The sequence below is a fragment of the Argiope bruennichi genome, chromosome X2, assembly GCF_947563725.1.
Source record: "Argiope bruennichi chromosome X2, qqArgBrue1.1, whole genome shotgun sequence".
NCBI classification, from domain to species: domain Eukaryota; kingdom Metazoa; phylum Arthropoda; class Arachnida; order Araneae; family Araneidae; genus Argiope; species Argiope bruennichi.
The window spans coordinates 102985414-103011066 of NC_079163.1; the positions used below are offsets into that span (position 1 = coordinate 102985414).

General features: G+C 29.8%; 1 protein-coding gene across 2 annotated transcripts in view; it reads left to right on the plus strand.

The window, feature by feature from the left end:
• The window catches only part of LOC129959972 (multiple epidermal growth factor-like domains protein 6), a 350782-nt gene that overhangs the window by 63391 nt on the left and 261738 nt on the right, over positions 1–25653 (plus strand). For both annotated transcript variants that reach the window (XM_056072919.1, XM_056072920.1), the window contains exon 2: positions 19078–19212. In XM_056072919.1, the coding sequence (XP_055928894.1) occupies positions 19078–19212 (135 nt within the window). The remainder of the gene's footprint in view (positions 1–19077; positions 19213–25653) is intronic.

Consider the following 25653-nt stretch of genomic DNA (forward strand, 5'->3'; position numbering starts at 1 on the left):
GAAAGATAACTGAGAAACGCTTTGAGCTAGATGGGTGAAATTTGGTGTATATCTTTACACCAAATTTGTAGATTTCTATCAAAAACGGTAATTGCAAAACGAAGAGAGTTGGATAAAATTCAGTACACAGATTTAACAACTGTAGTATAGACACCTGTCAAAGTTTGAGCAAAATCCAACTTGGGGGTTAATCACCTATCGATCTGTAATTTCAGAAGCATGTAAACGCCATAACTCAAAAACGCAATGCCTTAAATTCACGACAAAGGTTAATATTTCGTAATTGTTGTACGTCAATCCTGTGCAAGGCGCTCTCTGCTTCACCCAAGGTCCTCAATTTTTACTGGACTGGTGGATTTTTAGGACTTGGGTGCATCAAATTTATTAGAGAGTATGCAAACAAATTTGGGGGAAATCACTCCCACTTATTCCCAGATTTTTTGGGTGTGTGGACCACTTGTTATGTATAGGACATTTTTTTGGCCCACCAATTAAATATAAAAGTTTTAACAAAATGCAAACACATATAATACATAATAATACATATGACGTTAGGTAGATGGTTTTTGTCCCTAGTGCTTTTAAAGAATTGCAGTCATCGATAAAAAAAAAAAAAAAAAAAAAAAAAAAACCTAACCTATTATTTCATTTATTGTTAACATAACTGTTTAAAGTAGAAACTTAAATGCAATTTTCAATATTATCGTCTGCAAGCTCGAGCCATGACTACTGGAGAGAAATGCAGAGCATCTTCGCCGCTAAGAATATTAAGCAAAAAGAGGCCGAAAAAGCAAGTTCACGACGTTTTAATAGTTTAAAAGGGGGGTTGTTCTGTTTTCGAGAAGAATAAGAAGTTTAAAATAGTTAAATTTACCGTTATTGCATATAGAAACTTGCGCAACTGAGAAGTTTAAATGTTTAACATTTTAATTTAAGTGAGTATAAAATGAACGTGGTTAAAATGAAAGTATCACGCACAAGCACACGCATTCGTCCCCCAAAAACACCACACACATGTAAAACTTGGTTTGTAGAAATAGTCGTTTGCTAAATACTTACTTAATACTTAGCTATACTTAAATCGTAATAGCTAAATACTTACACACTTTTATTCTTTATGATTTCATGGATATAGACCAATTTTTTTGCTTTTGCTAAGATTCTTTGTTCAAGCCATGATAAGAATAGAACAGGGAACCGTGTAAGTAAGCAGAAAGAATGAAAGAGCGAATGTGAAAAAGAATTTTGATCTTATATAGTTTAAGAAGGAATTTGCAGACCTCAGCGTTTTCATTACGTAGAAAAATTAAAAGTCCTCTCAACTCCGGATTTAAAGTTACAGTGAAGACAGAGTTCGAGCGTTTAGGAAATGATTTGAAGAGCGTAGCTAATTTGAAATTATTACAGTCAATTTTTATAAATTGCGTAATCACTTTGATGGAATTTTATTAATAATAATCGATTAATCACATTAGCCATGTATGCAAGCCAGACTTTGATTTAAGGAGATTTTTCATGATGTTATGGGAAGAGTTAAATTTTTATCCATTTTTAAGATTTCTTTATGAAAGCTATAACGGGCAGCAGATACAGTCTGAAGAGAAAGACAGAAAGCAGGAAAAAGAGACCGTGTGGAAGTATTTAGAATCTTTATAGCTCTAGATCAAAGTTTTGTAGAGAAACCATTTTTGGTTTCAGCACCTATTTGTCATCGTGAGAAAATAATATCCCAAACAATTCAAAAGTTGAAGTGAAACCTGAATACGTATGATTAGAAAATAATTATTTTCAAAATGGGGATAAATGTGTTTATTATTATATGTATGTATGTAGTGTGTGTGGGCAATATTACAATCACGTACATGTCTGTACGTGATTCTACCTAAAGCTTACTATGATAGGTTTTAAAATATATTGTTTATAAAGCAAAACAAACAACATTTTTATTAATTAGTCATTAAGATGTTGGAAAGATCTTAAGCTCACGATTAAGATTTAGAATTTTAAAAGACTCAATGAGATTTTTCACATTATTTGTCTTCCATGAGAGAGTCAATATCAAGATTAAAGCTTGACAATTTCACGCTGAAGTCACTTTCACATTCAGTTTGTTACGGTATTTACGTTTCAACTCAACTACGGGTGAGAAAGTACTTTCACATAGATAAGTAAGTAGCCGAGAACTCCTTTAAATATCTCAGAACAAGTTTAGCAATTGCTGTTTTCTGTTGTCGAACATTTATCTCGAACGGGACCAATGATGTTGTTCTAAAAAATAATTTTAGTGTCTGGTCACAAGATAATTCAGTTAAGGAAACCTTCTTCATTTAATGGTACTTTCACTATATATAGTTTTTCTTCAAAGGAATTTCTGATCCATTGTTTTTCACCATCAATTTTCGGGAAGCAGCTCCTAAAACACATATAAAAAGACCGTTCCGTGGTCCATTGTTTACTAAATTAGAGACGAGCGAATAGAGGAACTTGCTCGACTGCAATTTTTGCTTCGGTTCCGAAGCGGTATAAAAATGCGCATAAATTAATACATCGAGAACTTTTTACATAAATTAATACATCGAGAACACTTTTTTTAAATATTTCTCTTTTGTTTCATTAATTCTCACATATTTAATTAGAGATATGTATTTTTTATTTCATACTATTCAATTAAAATAATTTATTAATTTTGTTGTCATATAAAAATTAATTAAAAAATAAACAATTCAGAAAAAAATAGGTCTATTTAATCAAAAAATATTTCGGACTCTGACCAACCGAAGGAGGGTTACTAAAGTATAATCATCCAACATCACAGTCCCATGACAAACTCAATTCAGCATCTAACAACTACTTAGTTGCACAATTATACCTTGAAACGATTTTGAAAGGAATATTTTCAAGTTAAAACTGTCGTAATGGATATAAAATTTCCTTTTAAAAGTAATAATAAATCACCAGTCATATTATATAACAGTGAACATCTTCCAATAGTGACAAAGAACAAAAATTTGGCAAAGTTCTTATTGATATTTATATTATATATATTCATATTCACTAACTAATATGAATTTCTATTATACAACGTCAGTGCCATGAGTTTAGAAAATAATATTGCAGAATTTCAATTAACACCAACATTTTTTGCCTTCTCTTTTAATTGCCTAATTTCTTATGCAAAGTATATCGAATTGTTGATTCATATAATATACATGAAAAGGAAAACTGAAAAACAATAACGAAGATCAGAAAATTTCATACCCATTAAATGACAATCTATTTTCCTTGTCATTTTTGACTGGATAAGTTATATATATATGCACAAAAGGTTATATAAGAGTATAATTATATTTAAATTATGTTTCGTTTTGAAAATATTTAATATTTTTGATAAAGGTTATCATTATAAAATGATCAATAAAATCATTTCAATTAAAAACAAAAAAACTGAGTAAGCAACAGATCGTAACTATAACCTTTAAATTACATATTTATGTATGGTATTTCATTATAATGTAAAAGCAAATAAAAAAATAATGCTTCAAATACGACAATTCTTTTCCGTTCAACTTACAGACGATTTTCAAATTTATTCGCTTATTGTAAAGAAACGTAGCACAGAATACACTTTTTCTGCTATACACTATTAATTGATATATACGAGTGGTGTATGTAAAATTCCAAAATCTCCAAATGGGGATCGAGGCAGCTATAATGGATCAAACTGTGTGTTGTGATGAAAAATTAATCTCGAAGAGCACAAATGAGGTTCAGAAAACTTTCGTGTCATCTTTTTCTTTTGAAGCTCATCAACATTTACTAGAAAAAAAAATGCAATAGCCAATCTAAATACAAAATGTATGACTTTTAATGGATATGGCCTTATAAATTTAAATTTAACAAATAATATTTTTGCAAAGAAGGAAATTTCGATCTGTTTGCAATAGGAATGCAAGATTGAATTATAGTTTTTGCAATTTTTGCAAGTGATACAAAATATTACATAATTTAGGCTGATGCGTTTTTATAGGCCACTGCTGTAGCTATGAAAAGGATTTAATTTGGTAAAATAAAAATTATAAAATTTGGTAAAATACCATGTTTTATTGGCTTTTCCTTTATTTATTGATTAATTCTTCATTTATTTCCCCCCAGTTTTAGGATTATGCGTTACTTTTTATTCAAAAGTGGGATCTCCAAAATTTGAAGCTTCAAGAAATCGAAAATGGAAGGATTTTAAGTCCCGGGATAAATTAAACAATAACAGTACTTTCATGTCTTCTTATCTCCTTTTATTCAGAATTTACAAAAAGAAGAATTTGTAGCAAAAGGTCAATTTTCAGTGTGCAAAGACTTCTTCAGTCAAAGTAATTATTAATTCTCCCATCATTATTTTGCAATTAGAACAACGGTAACGTATTTAATTGAATACCTTCCGGAATTGAGATACCAGAGATGATTGCCCCACAGCTTATAGAGGTCACTCGTTGAACAGCTTTGGATCATTTAAACTTGGCTTCTTCAGTAATGATAGCAATTTACCTACCTCCTGAATATATTTATTTTCTTAAAAGTAGAGTGTTTTTCTCCCTCTCCTCCTCCCTCCCTTCCTCTCTTTACTTAGAAGTTAAGATGGGTGCGGCTTCACGTTGTTCAACTTAAGAGGCTCTCTACCTAAGGTGGAGAAATTTACTTTACGGTCTCAAAATCCGCCTTCCAGCGTTCCTTTCCAAAAACTTGGGTGATCAATTTACACCTTGGTGAGGCTTAAATTACCTTTCTGTAGCTTTATGCAATGCCGCATTCTGTAATTACCGGTTTAACCACTGACATCTGAGGTTGCACTACACCAGATGTAAGAAATAATAATAAATCCACACATTTCGCGAAATACATGAATTCTCTAAATCACTGGGGATGGGAAAAGATCGCAGATTCTGTAATGACTGAGTAGATAATATGTAGTTGAGAATTTATGGATATATAGTCTGTTTGACGTCTTTAAATATTGCATAACATACCGAATTGGCCTGTTATTGATCTGTGATGTCAGGAACTTGAATTATCTCAATGAGCTTGAAATCGCTCCACGAATCGTGAAATAACAAAGATAGGCTCCACTCCAATTTTGTGATGTTAGGAATTGGAGACGTGAAGTCGTCCATTGAAAGGACGAATCACTTCATCTTCTGAGCGCATAAAGACCATGTCTAAGCTGCAGAAAAATTTGTCTGCTAGATAAGCCATCATGTGATTTCTGTGTTTTCGGCGCTTGTTATGGATGATTGATTCAGTAACATAAAAGAAAGCGCTCACGTGTTTAAAATGTCAGATTTCGTTGTTTTAAGCTCTTTTTATTACTAAAATGTATTGTCCGTGATTTAATAAAAAACATTATAATTTTCTCGCTTGTGATTACTTGTTAAGATATGTGCATTTTAGTTTTAATTTAACCTTTAAAAAGCCCCCTTTTTTTAGTAATGATATACTAAAATATTTGTGGTTCTGAAAATGTTTTAAGAAACAGATTCATTAGGCTTATTTGATAAAATGTACTTGATTTGTTAATTAATTTATTCTTTAATTAGTTAATAACTAATTAAAGAATCAAGGCCCTTCATTATGGTGTGAGATACGAAATAGAAACATCTAGGATTTTGTTTCATCAAAAAATTCAGCGTGAACGTAAGCCAATTACTACGTAATTACATACAAAAATTGATGAATTAGATCGCAAGTAAGTATATATCCCATTGTCCTAAATATGGGTAAAATGATTATGTTCGCTAAAGAGTTTCGCGATTTCTTTACTGTTATGCATATAAATATACTAAAATTCAAATATAGTAGTCTAACTGTATTCAAATACTAAGGAATACATCTAAAATCTGTATCAATGCTGTTATTGTGTCCAATGGCACTTGTCGTTCACAAGCCCGCTGAGGATGTCAGCGATTTTAAGCTTAGTGGGTGTCTCTTGTTTTTTATGTAGCGCCATTTAGGGTCAAGAGTACGACTTAGCCACTCATGTGTCACATTCGCTTGCACAAACCCTTTTTGCAGGGAGACACATTCACGCACCTCACAGATAGAACACAGAAGAAAAACAACAACCAATGTCTGAACCAGGACTCTAACCCGGGATGCTCAGATCGCGGGGAAGACGCTCTACCCTTGTGCCAGGACGCCGGCACTGTTATTCTAGATTTTATTTACGTAAATTATAGGTATTGTGAAAAAATAATAACTCTTTCCATGAAAGGAATTTTCATCTTTAATTTGAAAAAAAAAAAATCATAGAGAAATAAATTTAAGCTTTACTGTACACCTAAAAATTGTAATTGTTACTCAATATTTTTTCAGAAAAAAAATCTAACAAAGACAGATCCACCTCGTGCGTTTAAAAAAAAGATTTTTTTTACAAAAAAATAAATAAAGAAAGAAAGAAAGAAAAAAATCTTTAGGTTTGTTTTTTAATACATTGCTTTTAAAATATATTATTGGAGTATAGTTATTGCAAATTTGAAACATTTCCTCAATCGCTTTAATATGAAATTTCGCATTGTTTTATTGTGAAATATACTGAAAATCGGAAACGAAATAAATTATAATACTGAAAATGTACAGCTTTAACGTGATCTGTGTGCTGAAATTTCGCCAGAATCATATCAGTTCTTAAATATTTGTTCGAGATATTATTGGATACGTGACCGCATAGGCACTTGTTTCGCTAACAGAAAAGACGTTTTCTTTATTTTGTTCCCTCTTCTAGTCTAGGGAAACGTGCCCATCTCACAGAATTGTCCTCTTTGATTTCATGCTCCATCTTTTAACCGACAACAAAGATTTTCTAACCATCCATAAGCTAGTTTCAAGTATAATACGGCATGAAATTCATACAGAAAGGTGCTGAAAGCACTTTGGCAGACGGGGTGGTCCCAAACAAAAATACCATATTTCACGGCCACTTCTAAACCGATGCAATTTATCATGATTACTCACGCATGAATACCTCATCTTGGTACACCAAAGATTGCTTTTGATGGATCACACAGTTCTTATTGCAGTATAACAAAATGTGCAAGCCATTCTTTATCAACTGCTTGAAGAGCATATGGAAGCATATCTAAAATGTGAAAGTTATCGAAGGCAGTGATTTTCAATGTTTTTAAAAATGATATTTGTGTGATTTGTATTCATAAATCTTTTCTTTTTTTCCTTTCGGATTCTTTTTCGACCCGATTTGAAGATTCTTGCATTTGAATTTTATTCAAAGCAGTATGACAAGACTCTTTCTCTGTTGATTTTTAGCTATTTATATACTAGAAAGGAAAACTTATCAATTCTTATAAAGATATTAAAGTACTTCAGTTAAAGTTAAAGTTATTAAAGTTAGTTTCAGCGCATGTGCCGGACGACTACCATTCTTAAATTTCGTGTATGATTAACTAAAAAAATCACACTATTGATTTTTTTAAATATTTTTCATACAGAGACAGTTTCTACAAGTGCCGAAATTATGGAATTCGATTTCATAACTTTTTGGTGGCTATTTGGTTTTCCGAAACTGACTTAGAGACAAGATCGTGGATGAAAGATTTTGTTGTAGTTGTTGATTTTGTAATGAGAGCAAAGGAAAAGGACAAGTTGAGTAAAAATAAATTTTATTTCCAAAGTACTGAAATTAATTTAAATTAGAATAAACATTTTTGTCGCATTAAACGTTTACTAAATTAATATTTTCATTTTTACTGAAATGCTGCTGCAAAAAAAAAAAAAAAAAAAAGTTAGCAATAACTTCAATGTCCGCTTTTTCTACTAATGTCACCTGGCGGGACCTACAATCCCCCTCCCTCTAGTTACAATGTTGCTTCTTAAGTATATATGCATTTCTGTCATCCTTGCTGTATGGAATACATGTAATTATTTTACAGCTTTGTGATATTCATCCATAACTGTCAAATGAAGATGCCTTTTTTAAGTCTAGTTTCAAATAAAACTTTTTGCTCTATTCACGCTTAAAAGGTGCTTAACAAACTCTTCGATATATCATAAGATGTTCGAGGTAATGTATGAGCAGATGAAAAGTGTATGGATACTACAAGTATAAAGGTGATAGACGGCCCCTTGAAGAGACCCCTATAATAAAGATGATTAATACATTTTTTTGCACTTAACAATAGGAAACTCGTGGATGCTCTTTTTGTAGTGCCTCTCATGTTACTAGATAAAGTATGATCCATTTATGGGAACATATCGTGGGAAGCTCAGCAATAGGTAGCATATTCGCCCCATTTCGAAAATGGGGTGTGGGCAATCTGAAATTTTTCTCCCTTTTTTTTTTTTTTTTTTTTTTGAGGGGATTTACGGGATCCCCCGCGTAGAGGGGGTGAGCGGAGATTCACGCTTGTTTTCTCAGTGGGGAAGATTTTAGCCCCTATTTTGGCCTCTCAGTTATCTACTAGTACTCGCATGCTTTTCGACCAGCATTTTGTTAAACCAAATTTATGAAGCAACGTGGATATCGTTTCAGGGGGTTAATAGGAAAAAGCAGTGCTTTTAGATTTAAGTTGTGAAGAAATACATATGTATGTATTTATCATGAAAAAATGCTATTGCTAGTCTCTTTCTTAAGAAATTGAAATAAATAAAATGTTTATTTCATTTATTTTATATTTTACTATTTTTCGATTTTTAAACGAATGGGTTCGATTTTTTTTTCTGTGATAAAGAGGGAAATACATTGATGACAGTTTCTTCTTATTATTTCAAGAATTGCTTTCATTCTTTTATTTATATTATCAGTGTTTGGATATTTCTTGAATTGAATGAATTTTGTACAGAAAAACATTCAAACCTCGGCTCAAAACTTGTAGCGTGATCCGATTTACAATTTCTTTGAGACAGAAAAAACAAAGTAATATCGCTAAATTAATATAAAAATTTACGATTGGTATGATACAGGCCAAATATCGTCTTTCAAATGATGCATCAAGTTAAAATTCCTTTATATTAAAAGTGAGATTTTTTTTTTCGATTTTCAAAATTTTGATATTACATTGAATCGACTTCGCTTATGTGCTGTTATGATATTTGTTCCTAGGGATAGAATATTACATATTCATAGTTAATGTACATAGACATGCTTTTGATGAATACTAAATAGGAATTCTGTACTTAGATGTAAAAAAAGGAAATTGAAAGCGATGAAGTATTCTGTTTTTGATTATTTCTCTCATCATTCTTACATGTTTTTTTTAATTTGAATCAGAGCGTTAGGATTCAATATTAGGATGTGTCAAAAGTACAGAGTTGCCATAAAATAACTTTCCTTCTATCCGTTTCCCTTCATTAATTTTTCTTGCATTTGCAGTTAATGAATGGAATGAAACCGAATTTCATACACAGGTCGTCGTAAGCGTTGGAAAATAAATTTCGCAAAAAAAAAAAAAAAAAAAAAAAAAAAGAAAGAAAGTCACCAGTATGAGAAACTTTGGCCCTATCAGAACGGAAACGAGTCGCACTGAATATACAGAAAATAGAGTATGCCTAATTTCTTCTAATATTCGAATGATTAAAATGTACTTACAGAAATGAATGATATACTATATGAAATACGTAGAAATTAATTCGTTATTAATTAACATTTATGCTCCTTCGTCCGATTGTAACATTTTTAATGCGTTGATTTTTCATGTATGCAAAATATTGTATTGGAAACTTTTGACATAGTTTTTTTTTTTTTTTTTTTTTTTTAAATTTCTGCCTGTGTCTTCCACATTCTGTATATAAAATTTGTTTTGATTTCGTTCATTAGTTTTAACAGCAAATGCCTGCTAGCAGGAAAAATTATGTTATGGTTAACTATATCTTCATTTTTTGACTGCTTGCTTATCAATGCTTGTCTCCGACACTCCTCACACTGCTCATCACTATTGCTAATTTTAAATTTGCCACGTAATTGTTATGTCATGTGCAATGATTCAATTAATTTTAAGTACCTAGGATAAGATGGAAAAGGATGCTTTTTTTATTCGCATCTGTGCTTACCTTTGAAGGTGACAACGAAAGGAACGAAGCAAAAAAGCAAAACTGAAAATCCTGAGAATAAACTATTTATATTTTTCACATGGGTGTAATTTGTAAAGCCCAAATTGCTACACCCGGTAAACTACAAATTGTGCACCTTACCCTAATAATTTTCTAAGAGTAAGTTATAACACAGCTGTCACTTAAAGAAAATCCTGCGAGTTGTTGCGAATTTATAGAAAGATGGAGTACAGACGACGCTTTGGTTCGGCAATTATTCGCTGCGACCCTAAAATAATAAGACAGAAGAAATATGTTCTGAAGTCACTTATGTGGAGAGAATTACACCGAAAAGAATTTATGGCGTTCTATTTTAACCCAAAGTTATGTCGACTTTAGTGTGAAAAAATTCAAGTGAAGATTTAAAGAGTTTGAAATTGGTTTGGTGTTTTCTTTTTAAAAGTTTCCAATTTCACAGATTTTGGCTGATATTTTTTTTATCGATTATGTTTCTAAGTTGTTTAATTTAAATGATGTCGAAAAGCATTACAGAACTCGGTACTTAAAATTTTAGAATCATTTGTTCTTCTGTATTGTTTGCTTTGTAAGTATTGATTAGTTAACAAAATTGTATTTCCTTATGCACGACTTATTTTCAAGTACTCCAATAACTTAATTTTTACCACCAAATCCTTATCCTTATTTTCGCACGTATATATTATGTTGTAATTTATTACGCAGTCTCTGATTTTTCTTTCATTTTTTAAAAATGTTCTTCGTCTTTATAATTGTATTACGTCAACCTTGTCTTTGTATTTTCCGAATCTTTATAAATCTTTGATGAATCTTTTCTCATATTTTCATGTTGTCATAAATTTTCCTGCCTGAATTTTGTCGTAAAAGTTGTCAAATTAATTTTTTTTTTGTCTTAAATAGTTAAAAAATTTCAAGAATCCATTAGACCTCTTTAATTTCTATATCAATAAACTGTTTCAGTTAACAGACAACAATAGAATCAATTCTGGATATTGTATCCTAAAGATATTTATTTAATTTAATTTACTAGAAAGTTTAAAAACGGAAGCAAAACCTAAGGATGTAGTATAAAAACATGTGTAGTGTATAATTTATGTTTAAAATAATCATATTCACATTTAATACAGAATTGATTTTTGATTATAAAATATTAAAATTTTTAATCTCAGCTTAAACTTATTATAAAAATAGTATTTAACGAAGAATTTTTTTCCGTTTTTTTTTATATTTTAATACTTCTCAACTTTATTTTAAATCTAATAAATTTCGAGTTTAGAAATTTTGAGGATATTATAGGAGTATTTTTGCACATTTTTAATAAAAAATTTCAATAAAAAGACACTATCCATTTAATAATTTTCATGTCTGTTGTTTACATTAAAAATAATTTACAATTCAATTAGTACTATTTTTGGCACTTTAATCTTTCATATTATCTTTGTCTTTCTCATATTATCATAATTTTTCAAGTTAATATTCCATTTTATTTTTCATGTCTTAATTTATCAAATTTAATTGAATTTGACAACACTGAACTTTTCACTTTCAGTAGTTAGGTTTAACTAAATACAGTCTGCAGAAAATTATTTGTTTATGTTCAGCAGCGGTTTCCTGCTTCTTCAGAAAAAAAAAGTTTTACTTGCTTTTAATGAATTGCATCCAGCTGTTCATTTTATTAAGATGAATCATCAGGAACTGAAACCTAATTTTTAACTTCTTCATGACGCTATTTTCAATTACTTAAATCATTATTCTCATAATCTGGATATTTAATTTTTTATGCTTAATTTAATGAGGAAGAATATTAATGAGTCCATTTCATATAAAAATATTTGCCCAGGGACATTTATTTAATGCAAATGTAGTAGTGGATAAAAGCCTTTGAGTAGTGATTCAACTTTTTTCATTGGACTATTCCTCTTGTAATATAATATTTATTTCGAAAATTTGCTATGGGTTATGACAGAATGAAATCGTAATGCTATTTATAATTGATGATACAAATCGTATTTCATTTTGATTATTTAAATTTTGAATAATTACATTATTCATATGTGAAAGAACAAGAACATTACATATTTGACGTTTTGTTCAAAATATAACATTATAACAATATCCAGACATAAATCCAGGAATCTAGTGATCAGTGTTTCTGGTGTTTCAATGTCTGCTAAATATCTTCTGCTACGTTTAAGTTTATTCTTTATTCAAAATGTTACATGTAAACAAGCTTTGGATTGAAGGATATGATTTTGTACTTTCTGAACAAAAACATTTCTATTTTATAATTCAAAAACATTGTGAAATGTATATTAGTAAAATTTCTGAGTGCAAAGCATGCGACATTATTAATCGGAAAGGGAAAGCTGTCTATCATTCCTTCTACACAAAAAGAAGATTCCAAACAAATAGCTGAAAAAATTACCTACTGTTTCAAATACTTCTTTTGTGAAATGGCTGGTAACAAGAAAAATCTTCCGAGGCAGAAATCATTTGCAGAATATTTAAATAAATAACAATAATAATAAAAAAAGACTATGAAACAATATTTAGAACTTAGAAAAACCTAAAACACATTATATTCAACAGTTTTTTCCTTGGCATGTACCTCAAAGCAGCACGGTTTGCAAAACCCTGTATGAAAATTACTTAACAGGAGAGAAAAGAGCTGTTTTTAAGCGCAAACTATCACGATTGATAAATTCGGGAAAGTAGTAGAGAAGGGAGGGAAATCATTACTTCGGAAATTTTACGAAAAACCCTTCTATTATTAAAAAGTCTATACAGACTTACAGTCCAGAAAAAAGGTTATCAGATAAAGCGTATAAAACAGTAGTCTTTACATTTTAAAATTTTAATTATACGACCCCGAAATTGTTCTAAAAATTGTAAACATTTTCCTATGTCATTTGCGAAGACTTTGGGCTTGAAGATAAATAACATGAGCAGAAGAAATTGAATTTAATAATTAATAATTTAATTTTACTGTTATTGTCGAATTTTGATTTTGATAAGGCTTGTTACAAAATGCATACAGCATGTGCTAAATTATGGAGATGGACATGGTTTATATGATAGCTGAAGAAAAAATGGTTCTTGTTGAATCAATTGTACGTAAATATTAAAAACGTTTTAAAAAATTAGTTAGTATTAATTATTATAGTTTATTAAATAATGATGATACTGTATTAATGGTTAAAACAATAATTTTTGTACATGGTTATTTTATACTGAATGAGAATTAAAAAGCAAATCTCAAATAACATAAACGGTTTTACTTTAAAAAATTAAGTAACCTCCTCCATTGTTAGATCATTTTCTACAATGTACGAAAATAATTTAAAATTATCGTATTTTTATTTTTTACAGGAAAACTATTTTAAAAATATAAAACTTAAGTAAATGAAATGCAACTAAAGAACTAAAAAGAAATTATTCTACATTAAAAGCTTAAATTCGATTAGATAACTCGTACTTATTATCATTATTCATACTTATTATCATTATTCACTCGTACTTATTACGATTATCATTATTCATAAATTTAAAGAAATAAACCAAACTTTTTCCCCCGTCTTTCAAAATCTGGCAAATGTTTTCATTTTTTTTTTTTTTTTTTTTTTTTTTGTCTTTTTTTACCCATTCCTTTGACAATAATTTCATCGAATGTACTTAACTGTCTAGAATGAAATCTTTAATCCGCATTTATTTTTAACTATTACTGATGTGAAGTGTAAGTAGAAGTTGAACTGTCTAGAATGAAATCTTTTATCCGTATTTATTTTTAACTATTACTGATGTGAAGTACAAGTAGTAGTTGAAAATAAAAAAAGAATCTAGTTTTTCAAAAAGTCATCAAACCTATACAGTGCGCATTGTTTTGTTCGTTAAGATGAGAAAAAAAATTGGGCGGGAAATGGATGAAAGAACGTCGGAATTAGCAATTGTCAGATGAGTTTCTTTTTACGTTCAATCTCTTGAACTCGGTTACGTTTATCAGTTCAACGTATCTCCTTTCTTTGAGGAGGAGGAAGAAGTTTACAAATAACTTATGAAATGATGATTGTGTAATTTTGTGGTAGATGGGAGATTTTCATTTCTGGGAAAGGACGGAAAAATAGCTTTCCAATGAGCGTGTAATGGCCTTTGATTTAAGGGCATTGTTTCCTTTATGAATGGCTATTTATTCTGTTTCTTATAGCCTTGGAATTTTTGAATTGATTCAAAATCTTTCTTAAAATTGTGTAAACAAGTGAACTTTTATGCCTACTGACGACATTTCGCAGAATTTTTGAAGTTGTTCCATCTGTCTATGTTTCACATTTCTTTCGTTGATTTGAATCTTTATTTCCTGATCATGATATGAAGAGTGTCTAAAAATAATTTGTTTTCAGGAATTATCTTGACAAGGATCAGGAAATCCGTGAATGTAAAAGCAGTATTTGAATTTTTAAAGATTTACTCACCGTCCTTTTTTATTATAATAATGAAGCTTTGTATGGAGCATGGCTATTTTTTGTATATATATAATTTCTTTATTTTAAATTTTATTTATTTACTTATTTCTTCATTGAAAAAAAAATGCTACTGCGTTTTGTTTGAATATTTATTTATTATATGACTGCTTTGCATAATGAATTGCACAATTTGCATATGAAGAAGATATTTAAAGCACTCATTTGGTGGACTCTAATAAAATATGCTAAGACAATTATTTTAGTTTAGATGATTAATTGAGCGGGATTTAACAAAATAGATTCATGTTTATGTGATTCAAAACAAATGTCGCATACCATTTTAATTTTGGAATCAAATTTGTACTTTGTTGAAACAAAAATGATTAATCATTGTAATGCTACAGACAACAAGCAGTTAAATGACACTAACAGCTATGTTTGTGGTATTGTCGTATGAATAATAAGCAACTAGATGACGTATGCATCTATGTTTTCCATGGGACTATGACAATTCTGTTCAAACAACACGCATTTAGATGACGCATCTATGTTTTCACTGAGACTGTGACATTTGCATCAATCCGAGCTTGCAACTTAAATTTTGATGACTCTATTTTGGCACATAAAACTGTCATTTAATTAAATTGAGTTGTATAAAAAAAAATAAAAAGTCATCAGCCTTCAAAAAACAATGACCACTATCCTTAAACCTTCTGAAATGTATGAATCCTTTAAGAAGTTTTAAGTGTTTAAGTTTCCTTAAAACATATTATAAAAATAAAAGTTACTTTTGTAAATGCAATTTGATACTTTTGATAATTTTATACTTTGATAAAAAATGAATGATGAGTATTCACATGCTTTTAAAAAATGTGAATCAGAAAGTGACATTAATATAATTATCTAAATAACTTTGAAAAACCATTGTATCACCCTTTAAGTGAGAGATGCTAGTAAATTATAGGTATTTCAATACATTTAATACAAGTACGTAATGCAAAGGTTTTTACGTTCAACCGGAAACGGTCAAAATATGGATAAGGATGGCGGGAAACCAAAATATAAAAGTCAAAAACAGCCCATCTCGGTTTTTTCGGGACTTCTGGTCACTTTACTACATTTGAAATTTTAACTCAGTGAATGCCCATTAGGAATGAAATTAAAGCTAAGACTTTTAACTTCATGCTTTAGAATGGGAAAATATAAGAAGAAAGCATAAAAAGAGGTGGAAAACTGAACTCCTTCGGCTGACTAGGGACTTCTAGTCCCTAGTCTAGCACGATATTCGAAATTTTAATGCATTTAATTTAAGTGCATAAAGCAGAAACTTTTTAAATTCAGTTAGGGATACTTTAAATGTGAGAAAGTATAGGGGAAAAGCGGCAGCAGCAGCTTAAAAAAAAAGTCACAACTTTCTTAGCTGATTTGGGACGTATGTTTACTTTACTACATTAACACGAATATTGCGCGAATTTATACACAATTAAATTCTTCAGAAGGCCATTTCTTTAACTTTGTGTGACTAGAAAAATCTTATACTTTTTCTTTTAAAATTATATAGGAGGAAGTAAAAGAATGAGACAATCCGAAGAACTTCATTCAAATCCGCTGAAAGAAAAATTAAAAAGCGGAAATATTCTACTAATCAAGGACATTTCATTGCTTCATATATTATTCAGTCAGAAAAAAAAAAGAAAAAAAAAAGGGGGGGAATTTAAAGAGGGAAACAATACTTTAACACGTTCGCTTCCATTACAAATCAGGTGCGAATCACTGGTGTTTCACGTGACAGCGAACGTGTTAAAAATTAAGACTGGACCAATTTATTATATCTTACCCGCAATCCTCTTGACGGTAGAGTGTGGTGTCCTATAGATAAAAGCTCAGTTTCCAGGCTGGAAATTTATAAGTTCAAGACTCGATTGTCATATAGTTCCATTTTATCTGCGACCTTCCTAAGGAGTTTGTGTTGATACGTAGTTTTTCTGTATCATGAGAAATTTGATGCTTTATTTCGATGGTGTCTGATACAGCCAATAACTGATTCGTTTCTGTCAGTAGGTATGAAAGCGCTACTTGTTATTAGATTAGCTTTGATGATCATTTCCTCCTACCAAATTGCTCGTTAGCTATAACTTTGGTTATTAATTTTAACTTCTGCTTATTTTTTAAAGCATTAATAAAAAGTAAGGATTTTTATAAAATTTAAAAGACTGATAATAAGTGTTCAATTTTTAAAAAATATTTCGTCAAACTTATTATGAAAATATTTATATTTTTAATTTTAAAATTATAAATATTTTCCTTTTAATTACATTCTTTAAATCTTCATATTCTGAAAATCTTACCATCATCCTGGCACATACTAATCTATTCCACCCAATCCGCGCCGAGACTGGTGGTTGATACTAAAACAGATATGATTCCAAATTAGAATTTTGCTTCTTCAGAAGATTCATTTGATTTAGACATTGATTAACGGGTGGTTGAGAAGAGAAAGGGAAAGGTTTTTCTGATATAGTTAGTATAGGATAAAGCTAGGGGTTCTTCAGTGGTATGTGAATCATTACATGAGTTAAAGGACGATTATGGCTAGGGATTAAATATATATAGTTAAAAAAACATTACGCGTGCTCATACTGTCAAGGAGGCCTAGCGGCGTCTCAGAGTAGATCTATCTAGTACTTTTCTTCAGATTCATATGATATCACCCATTGGAAAACGAATGAAGTCGAGGTTAACTATCACTCGAATCCAAAAAATGATACCGAATTCCTGATACACTTAGTTGTATCAGTTCCTGATTGACGCATTCAGTTTGATATATTATCATGCAACCCTAACAAAAATTCGTTATGTAGTTTTAAGAGTGGAATGTCAGTTCAGATACTTGTCTCGCCGTCCGAGAATGGTTCAAAATTGCAGGAATGCTTTCCAAAATCGCCTTCGCATGTTTTCAAAATAGAGTGCACTAATTCAACAAATCGAATAAATTCATTGTCGATTGTAAATCGTTTTGCATGAATTTCCTCTCAGCCGCTATTCAATGAGGTGCACTTTCACTTCCTTTTCACTCGGAAAAATAATTCGATGCATAATTATTCACTTGAAACAGGGACTTGTTTATTGCATCGAAAAATGAATATATATATATTTGTTTTTATTTGAATTTTTCCGAAAAATTATTCTACATCTTTTTACCACTCTGTAGATATTTTTTGACAATTAAAAGGAAAAAATAAATAAATAAAAAGTCAAAATGATGCACCTCATTGAATAGCGGCTAAGAGGAAATTCATGCAAAACGATTTACAAATATTAATTTTTCTTTCTTAAACATATGGTTCACTTCCGTGAGTTCAAACTGTGTTTCAGGAGCTTTAGTCGAGTATTTTTTGACTCTCTTTCCGATTTCAAGTTAAGAGCTTTAAGAAACAAATGAACAGACGCTGAATTATAACATAAATTATTCTCATGATTTTTGATAAATTTTCAAACTATATGGCGTGAGAGGGTTTTCACTTTTTTTGGGGGGGGGGGTGAAGGGGTTGATTTGATGTCTATCAGCTTATTTTTTAATTGTAACAAAAGTTTTATAAATTTACAGCTTTACCAATAATTTCTCATGGGATCGATTCATGCATACACGATGCACTACAAATATGATCGCCAGTTTAATTTTGCATTTCATTGTGAATTTCTTTAAGAGTAAAAGGAATAATATAATGTAAGAAGAATACTTACTGATATGCGTAGAAGTGCTTACCATGTGACTCAGACGCCACATGATTCAGCACCACTTTCTTTTTTTATATATATAAATTTTTCTTTTAAAAACTTTTAAATAAGAGTATAGGTTTGAATATCTACCCATCAGTTACTGACTTCTGTGCGAGTGTTTTTTTTTTAAAAATTATGTTAAGCAAATGGCACAGTTCTTTCTCCATTGCTTTTAAAGAATAATATATATTCTTTAAAATGTATGCATTAATGCGGGCATTAGGTTGTCGGATTTCGAAGTGATGCTTTTAGACTTTATGCGGGCTATTAATGCATAGAGAAAGGGCCTTTTCCGGTAATGCTAAGAAAGAAAAAATATTTTTAAGTGAGTCCGTAAATTGGCATCTCAAACTTCAAATATTTCAAAGAAAATATTGATACGAATGCATATAACAAATAAATACTTAGAAGAAAGATCAATTAGAATGCTAATAATTTAAGTTTTACGATTTTTGGTTGAATTTATTCATTTGGAATATGAGGAAGCAGCCGAGACAATATGCATGTAATGAAACCAATTTTATCGCATTTTTTAAGTTATTTTTTTCTGACTACTTAAATTTAGATTAAAAAAAAATAAAACCACTTTAACTTTTGAATTGCATCAGCATCTGGCTTTGCAAACATGCGCGAACTCCACAATTCTTTTGAAAAAGTTGCAAAAATTCAGTAAATTGATATTGATACATGTAATTAAACCACTTACGGACGCATTTTCCACTAAAAAATTGAGAAAGAATAAAAAGGGATGCTTATTATTTTCTTTTTGAATTTTCAGGCCTCATGTCTGTACAGAACGACAAGTGGAATCTGTTAAAGTCCAAAAGCCATGTACCAGAGCATATACTCAAATGACAAAAGTTTGGAAACCTAATTGTGGTCATCATAGTTGGTGTGTTACTTACGAACCAAGGTAAGCAGTAATTCAATCCAATATATACTTTTAAAATAGATTACTACCTTGAAAAATCGATTTTTGTCAAAACTACCAAATAATTTCATTCAATATTCTTAATTTCTGATATTATTTTTTATAAAACGCTTCTGAATTCATTTTTTGGAAAGTTAAATTGACTTTTTATATTTGAATAATACACGTTTTAACGCTATTTTAAGTACAAGGTGTCCGCAAAAGTCGTTCTTTCCCACATTAATTTGAGAAAGGCGACAACTATTACCAGAAACTTTGTGTCTAGGTATAGTAAAGGGACAATAGTGCTTCACTGTAAGAATAATTATAGTGCCACCTGACAGCAAACCTGAGCTAACGTTCCTATCTCGAAAACGGTACAAGATATGGGAATGAGTTAATTACAGAATTGTAGTAGAGTGTTTTCGATTTAGTACAAATAGACATAAGCATGATAATTACACTTTTGTTCTTAGCATTGAAGTTTTACTCATTTTATTCTTAGCATTATTATGAGAGCTTTCTTCCTATATCTTATACCGTTTTTTGACATAGGTAAGTTAACACCGGTTTGGCGCTAGGTGGCGCTGTAACCGATCTTACCATGTAGCAGATGGGCACTTTACTATACCTAGACACCAACTTTGTGGCAATAGTTGATGCCATTCTCAAATTATTCTGAGGTTAAAGGACTTCAGTGGACATTCTGTATTTAAATACTATTTTCTCAAATTCTAAATTTTTGTAAAACCTTCTTACGAAAAAGCTTATAAATTAAGATCTAATGCATACTTGTTTATTCATATTTGGTGTAACAATTTCTTAATATGTTCCAATTCCGGAACAATAGGATAAACATTCTATTAATTTAGAAAGATTTTGCTGCAATTTTAATGCTTTACAATGCGAGAAAAATTGAAAATCTCATTCTATTTGTGATTTGAACTCGAATATTTAAAGTTAGGTTAAAAATACAGCTTATTTTTTAGTTCAAGAACTAGGTAATGTATTTCTTACGCTTTTTGCGAAATTTTAAGCAAATCATTTGATGAACTTTTGAACTGGTAGATTTCTGCTTTACCTCTCTTCTTTAGCTAAAATTACTATCCTATTTTATGAATGTTCAAGAAAATTTTGACTTTAAACTGGCACGTTTTTATTTCATTGGTTTTTTTCTCAATGTAATTTTTGCTAAAACAAAAATATAAATATTATATTTTTAAAAAATTCATCCCGAACTTATAGCTAAAATATATTAATGCTTTATAAATTAATATATTTACATTAATGTGTTAATGTTTTTACGTAGCTTAAATGTATTAATGTTTTTTTGTTTTATTATAATTTTTATTAAATATGGATCTTAAAATATCAGCAGCAATTTGTAGATAAATTTATGGAATGTTTCCATAAAATCATTAATGAAATTTTAATTCATTTGTAAAATTAATTACTACAAGATTTTACTTTTGTTTATTATTTTTATTATTTAGAAGATTTTACTATATAAAACGTAGTTGATGTACTCTGGGTTATCACAAATTTTATTTCGCTGACAAAACCAAAATCGGAACAGTACCCTAGAGCTTTTAACATAGCTACAGCTTTGTCATAGCACAGGCTGGTAATCTGAGCACTTTTCTGACTGCTTTGATTTTAACTTAACGTTCATCTCGTAAGAAGGGGTTTGATGCATTTAGATTTGTAGAGATATTGAATGTTATCTAAGACCTCCTTCTATATTGTTTTCAGATGATGGTCCTGTTTGCTTATATTAAAAAAAAAAGACGGCTTTTAGTATGTTAAGAAAATATGCCGTGGTAAAAGATATTAAAATGCATAAAAAGGTAGTTAATAGCCGAAATAAATTAAGTCAACTGGATGATAACTAAACTTTTCGTATTCGCGTAGTTGATTTTTTTTTTTTTATGAAATTATGAAATGTAATAAAAGATATCTAATTTTCGTGCATTACACCATACAATTTCATTATTTTACTTTCTGTTTTAAGAGAAATACGTTCTGAATTTATTACAAATCACAAATGGAAATCATTAGAGTAGTCCCCTTTTCTGAAACTTGTTGTAATACTCTATAATAAATCACAAAGGGAAACCATTAGAGTAGTCCCCTTCCCTGAAACTTGTTGTAATACTCTATAATAAATGTACTGTGAAACCTCGCTTAACGAGTAATTCGAATAATGAGCAAACAAAATGAAAAAAAAAAAAAAAAATGAAATGATTCGCTTAATGAACGATGTTTCGCATAATTAGTAGCGAGGTGACATCATGATGCCATATGCTAGATTGGCCTGTATCAGTCTGTGTTAGTGTTCATTAGGAAAAACCCTTTATATCTACATTTAAGAATTTTTGGTCGGATAGCGTTGTCGAACGCTATTCCGAAGTGTTTCCGCAAGTGTCTGTGGAGCCTTAATCCACGAGATACTGCTTCTGGACAAGATTATGGAACTAGAGGTGGATAACAACAAAATCGATAAGCTAATGGAAGAACGTCACCAGAAGTACCGAAGAACTTATGGAGCTACATTCTGTGTCCCAGCAAAAAGTTTTGGAGGATATTTGGTCAGGAGAGAAAGAAATAATAGACGCAACAGAGCAACAGTCTTTCAATGAAATAAGTGCAATGTTGAAAGCAAAGGGAATTATTGCATCGTACCTTCAGAAGCATCACTTTAATAAGACAGTAGCTAAGCGCTTTACAGATTTATTTAACAATAAAGCTGTATCTCAAGTGCGCCAAATTTTGAAGCGCAACTAAACGCAAATCTCTTTAGACAACTTTCTTCGAAATAAAGGATGCATTCTGAACGGTAAATTGCATAATTATGAATTTGTTTCATTTTTTCCTGGAATGGAACGCATTTCCTAGTTTACATGGATACCTATGAGAAAAATTGTTTCGCATTACGAGTACGATCGTAAAACAAATTAGGTTCGTTAAGTGAGATTCCACTATACTTGTGTGTTATTAACCACATGCCATTTGCGAACAATATATATGAAAGAATCTATTAGCGTACGGTCTTTGGCGATTCTTTATATTGATATTAATTTCTGATATGCGGTTAATACACAAGAACTCGAAATCCGAAGTTTTATTTTAGACACCTTTTCCCAGACTGATTGAAACCAAAATTGGAAACAAAACTACAATTATAGTCACAAAATAGAATACCAAAATTTTGTACATTTTAGCCATTGCATTTTTGAGTTATCACATTTACATACTTGAAACAAAACAGACCGACATAGGTCAACTTCATGACTAATGTGGATCAACTCCACGACTAATGTGGACTAATATATCTATTAAACGCTCTTCATTTTGTACTTATCGTTTAAACCTATATTCGAACAGCTGGACAGACAGACTTCCTCTGAATGGATTTCGTTCAAAATTTGATTTTAAAAAAATCTAAAAATGTGATGTAAAGTCCATATACACAAATTTTATCTGTCTTGTTCAAAACGTTTTTGAGTATCGTGTCCACAAACAGGCAGCCATACTTACAAAATCTGTGTTTTTTGGACTCATCCCAAATGTGAAGATTCGTCAAAACCTCGAATTTGAAATTTTGAAACCTCGAATTTGAAATTTTGAAACTTCGAATTTGAATTACAGTACTTTCTATACTTCATATACGAAAAAGTAAAAATGATTGTGTGTATTTCATTGTCGTTATTTATTTATTTGCTTTGAGGTCAGGTGAATGACAATGATTTATGGATGGATACTTTGAGTTAAAAAGAAATTGTCTAAAAAGATGATAAAGGAAAGTCAGTGGTGCATCTTCTCTGGAATTTTGTCTCTTAATAGGTATTAATCCTGATTGGTTTCAATTGTTTAAAACGAAAAAATCCGAAACGAACTGCAAAGTCCACACAGAAGTCTGATTAAAATTTCCACCAACATATCTGTTGGCTTTGAAATACAGCATAGCTAAACTTGCTCTCCTTACTTTCTACAAATGAATAATATAAATAAATTAATGTAAAAAAAAGATATGAATCTTTCTACTTATTACTATATTCTTATTTCAACAACAAATCGCTTAGCATCAATAAACTCATTTAACTCTATACTGAAAATAAATAAATAAATGTGGTGATTATTATTATTTCCCAGATTAAAAAAAGCAAAGAAAAATTTATTTTAAATTATTTCTTTTATTTTAATTTTGTACAAAATAGCTAATTTAAGAATTATTCTTATTCAAGACCAGTTCTTCTAATCTAATATCTACTTCAGTTCTCTTCTACTTCTAAACAGATATATATTTTGTTGTCCTGATACCTGATAGTAGGTGCAAATGAAGTTTGGGACAATAATAACGAAAATCAGAAAACGTAATCCGAAAACTGAAATTTTTTTTTATAGTTTGTGCTATCTAGAAGATATAGAAAAAACATAATTTACTCATTCATTTTTAAGATGTATGTGTTGCTCCATTAACATCGCATCTTCTGTTTTCGTCATTATAATTTAAAAATGGTCTGAAAGTGTAATTTATAGATACTTAACTATAATGCAATGTGTAGATGCATCATATACATTTTTGCTTTTTTAAAATTCACTTTTGTAATAAAATAATTTATTTGTAACCTTTTGTACAAAGACTGGAGGTTAAAACCTTTTTACTAACGTAACTTAATTTTAATTTAATTTTATTTATTCTTTACAGTTATATAGATATGTATCATTCTTATGCACAATTAAAAAATATATATAAACTAGGATTAGAATGTTTGCTATACTGTTCTTTACTCTAATTCGTGAAGACGAATAAATTATTACTATTCGTATTAAATTAATGATTTGTTCTAAATTAAGATATAGAATTAACCTTTTAATATCCTTGTCTATCTATCCTAATAATAGAATTGACTACAAATCCAATTATAATAATAAATAACGAAATTTAAACATTCCAGAATTTTTCGAAAGTAGTTTTTTTAGAATTATCGAAAAGCATTCATTTTTGCAGAAAATAAAACAACAAAATTAAAGAAAATATAGAAAAACTAAATTGCCTTTTTTGTGCTTATTTGATTAGTATTAATAAAAACAGTAAAAAGGATTTTTAAAACGCTTTATCTAATTCTTTAAAGTATAATCGAAGGAAACAAACAACAACAACAACAAAAAAGCATTGTTTTCTGAGCGCAATAACAGCAAACATTTGAGTGTTATTAAGAACAAAAAATAAGAATATAATAACCCTCTAATTTAAACAATGAATTAATAATTGCCCATATGTCTATGTTAAATTAGCACAGATTAGACGGATGCTTAAAAATTGAATTTAAACTTCTTTTTGAAACAAAACTACACTTAGCAATAAACATCTGTCTTAGCAATAAATGTCTGTTCAAACCAATACAATGACTTCAGCACTTTTCTTTCCAAATGAAAACAATGCCTGGCACCACGTGTACAATGATTTGAACAAACAGTTAAAAGAAAACAAAACTTTATTTATTTATTTGACAATGAACTTTTTCGTTTGGCAAGTCTCAGACCTCAAGTGCATTTAATCGCTTGAGTAGTTCTCTGGTGCCATCTGTTGGCGCCCCTAGAAAGTCATAGCTCTTCCAGAAACATCCTTAGTCTTTTTTTTCTTTTTTTTTTAAAGATCATAGTATATTAAAGAAATCTAAAATAATTTCTTGTATTTGTCATCAACAAAAATATCAAGCCCTTATAAAGGGTATAAAGTGTAAGTAATTTTTTCCCCTTGATAGTTTAATGTCTTTATTACATCTTTCTGTTTGAAAAGCAATACTAAAGTTATTTAGTAAGAAGATTTTTATAAATTGAATTACGCGGTATAACTGTTACTGTTTTTTTTAAATAATTTTTCACATTTGAATGCAAATACCGTCATTTTTCATATTTGAAAGCAATTTTTTTAAAAACATTAATTTTTTAATGCTTTAAATTTAAAAAGTATTTCGCAAAATTTTAAAAATCTATTTTGACATTGTACTCCATTGATAAAATTACGTTGAATTCTTATTTCTATTAACACGAACTTTAGATGTTCTACACGAATATTTAAAGCTGAGACTGATTCACATAAGTTGCTGACATTTGCGAAATTGCACTTGTCAGCTAGCATCTAACTGGGCGTTTTCTTACATTTTAATGCTACGTCATAATGCCATGTCATTACGTGATGTTTTTTAAAAATAATACTTCATTTATATTATCTTAAATACTATACCGCATGTAAATACTTAATTATTACTTAAATATGAATATGGATCAAGGACACAAACTCAGGAAGATATTAAAATTTTCAGCATATTATTCTTCGATCTAATTTTTCACATATAGTGTGATTATTATTGCTATAATTTTGAGGATATATGAGCCCCTAATGGTCATGCCTTTAAATGCAAAGAGATACTGAGTATT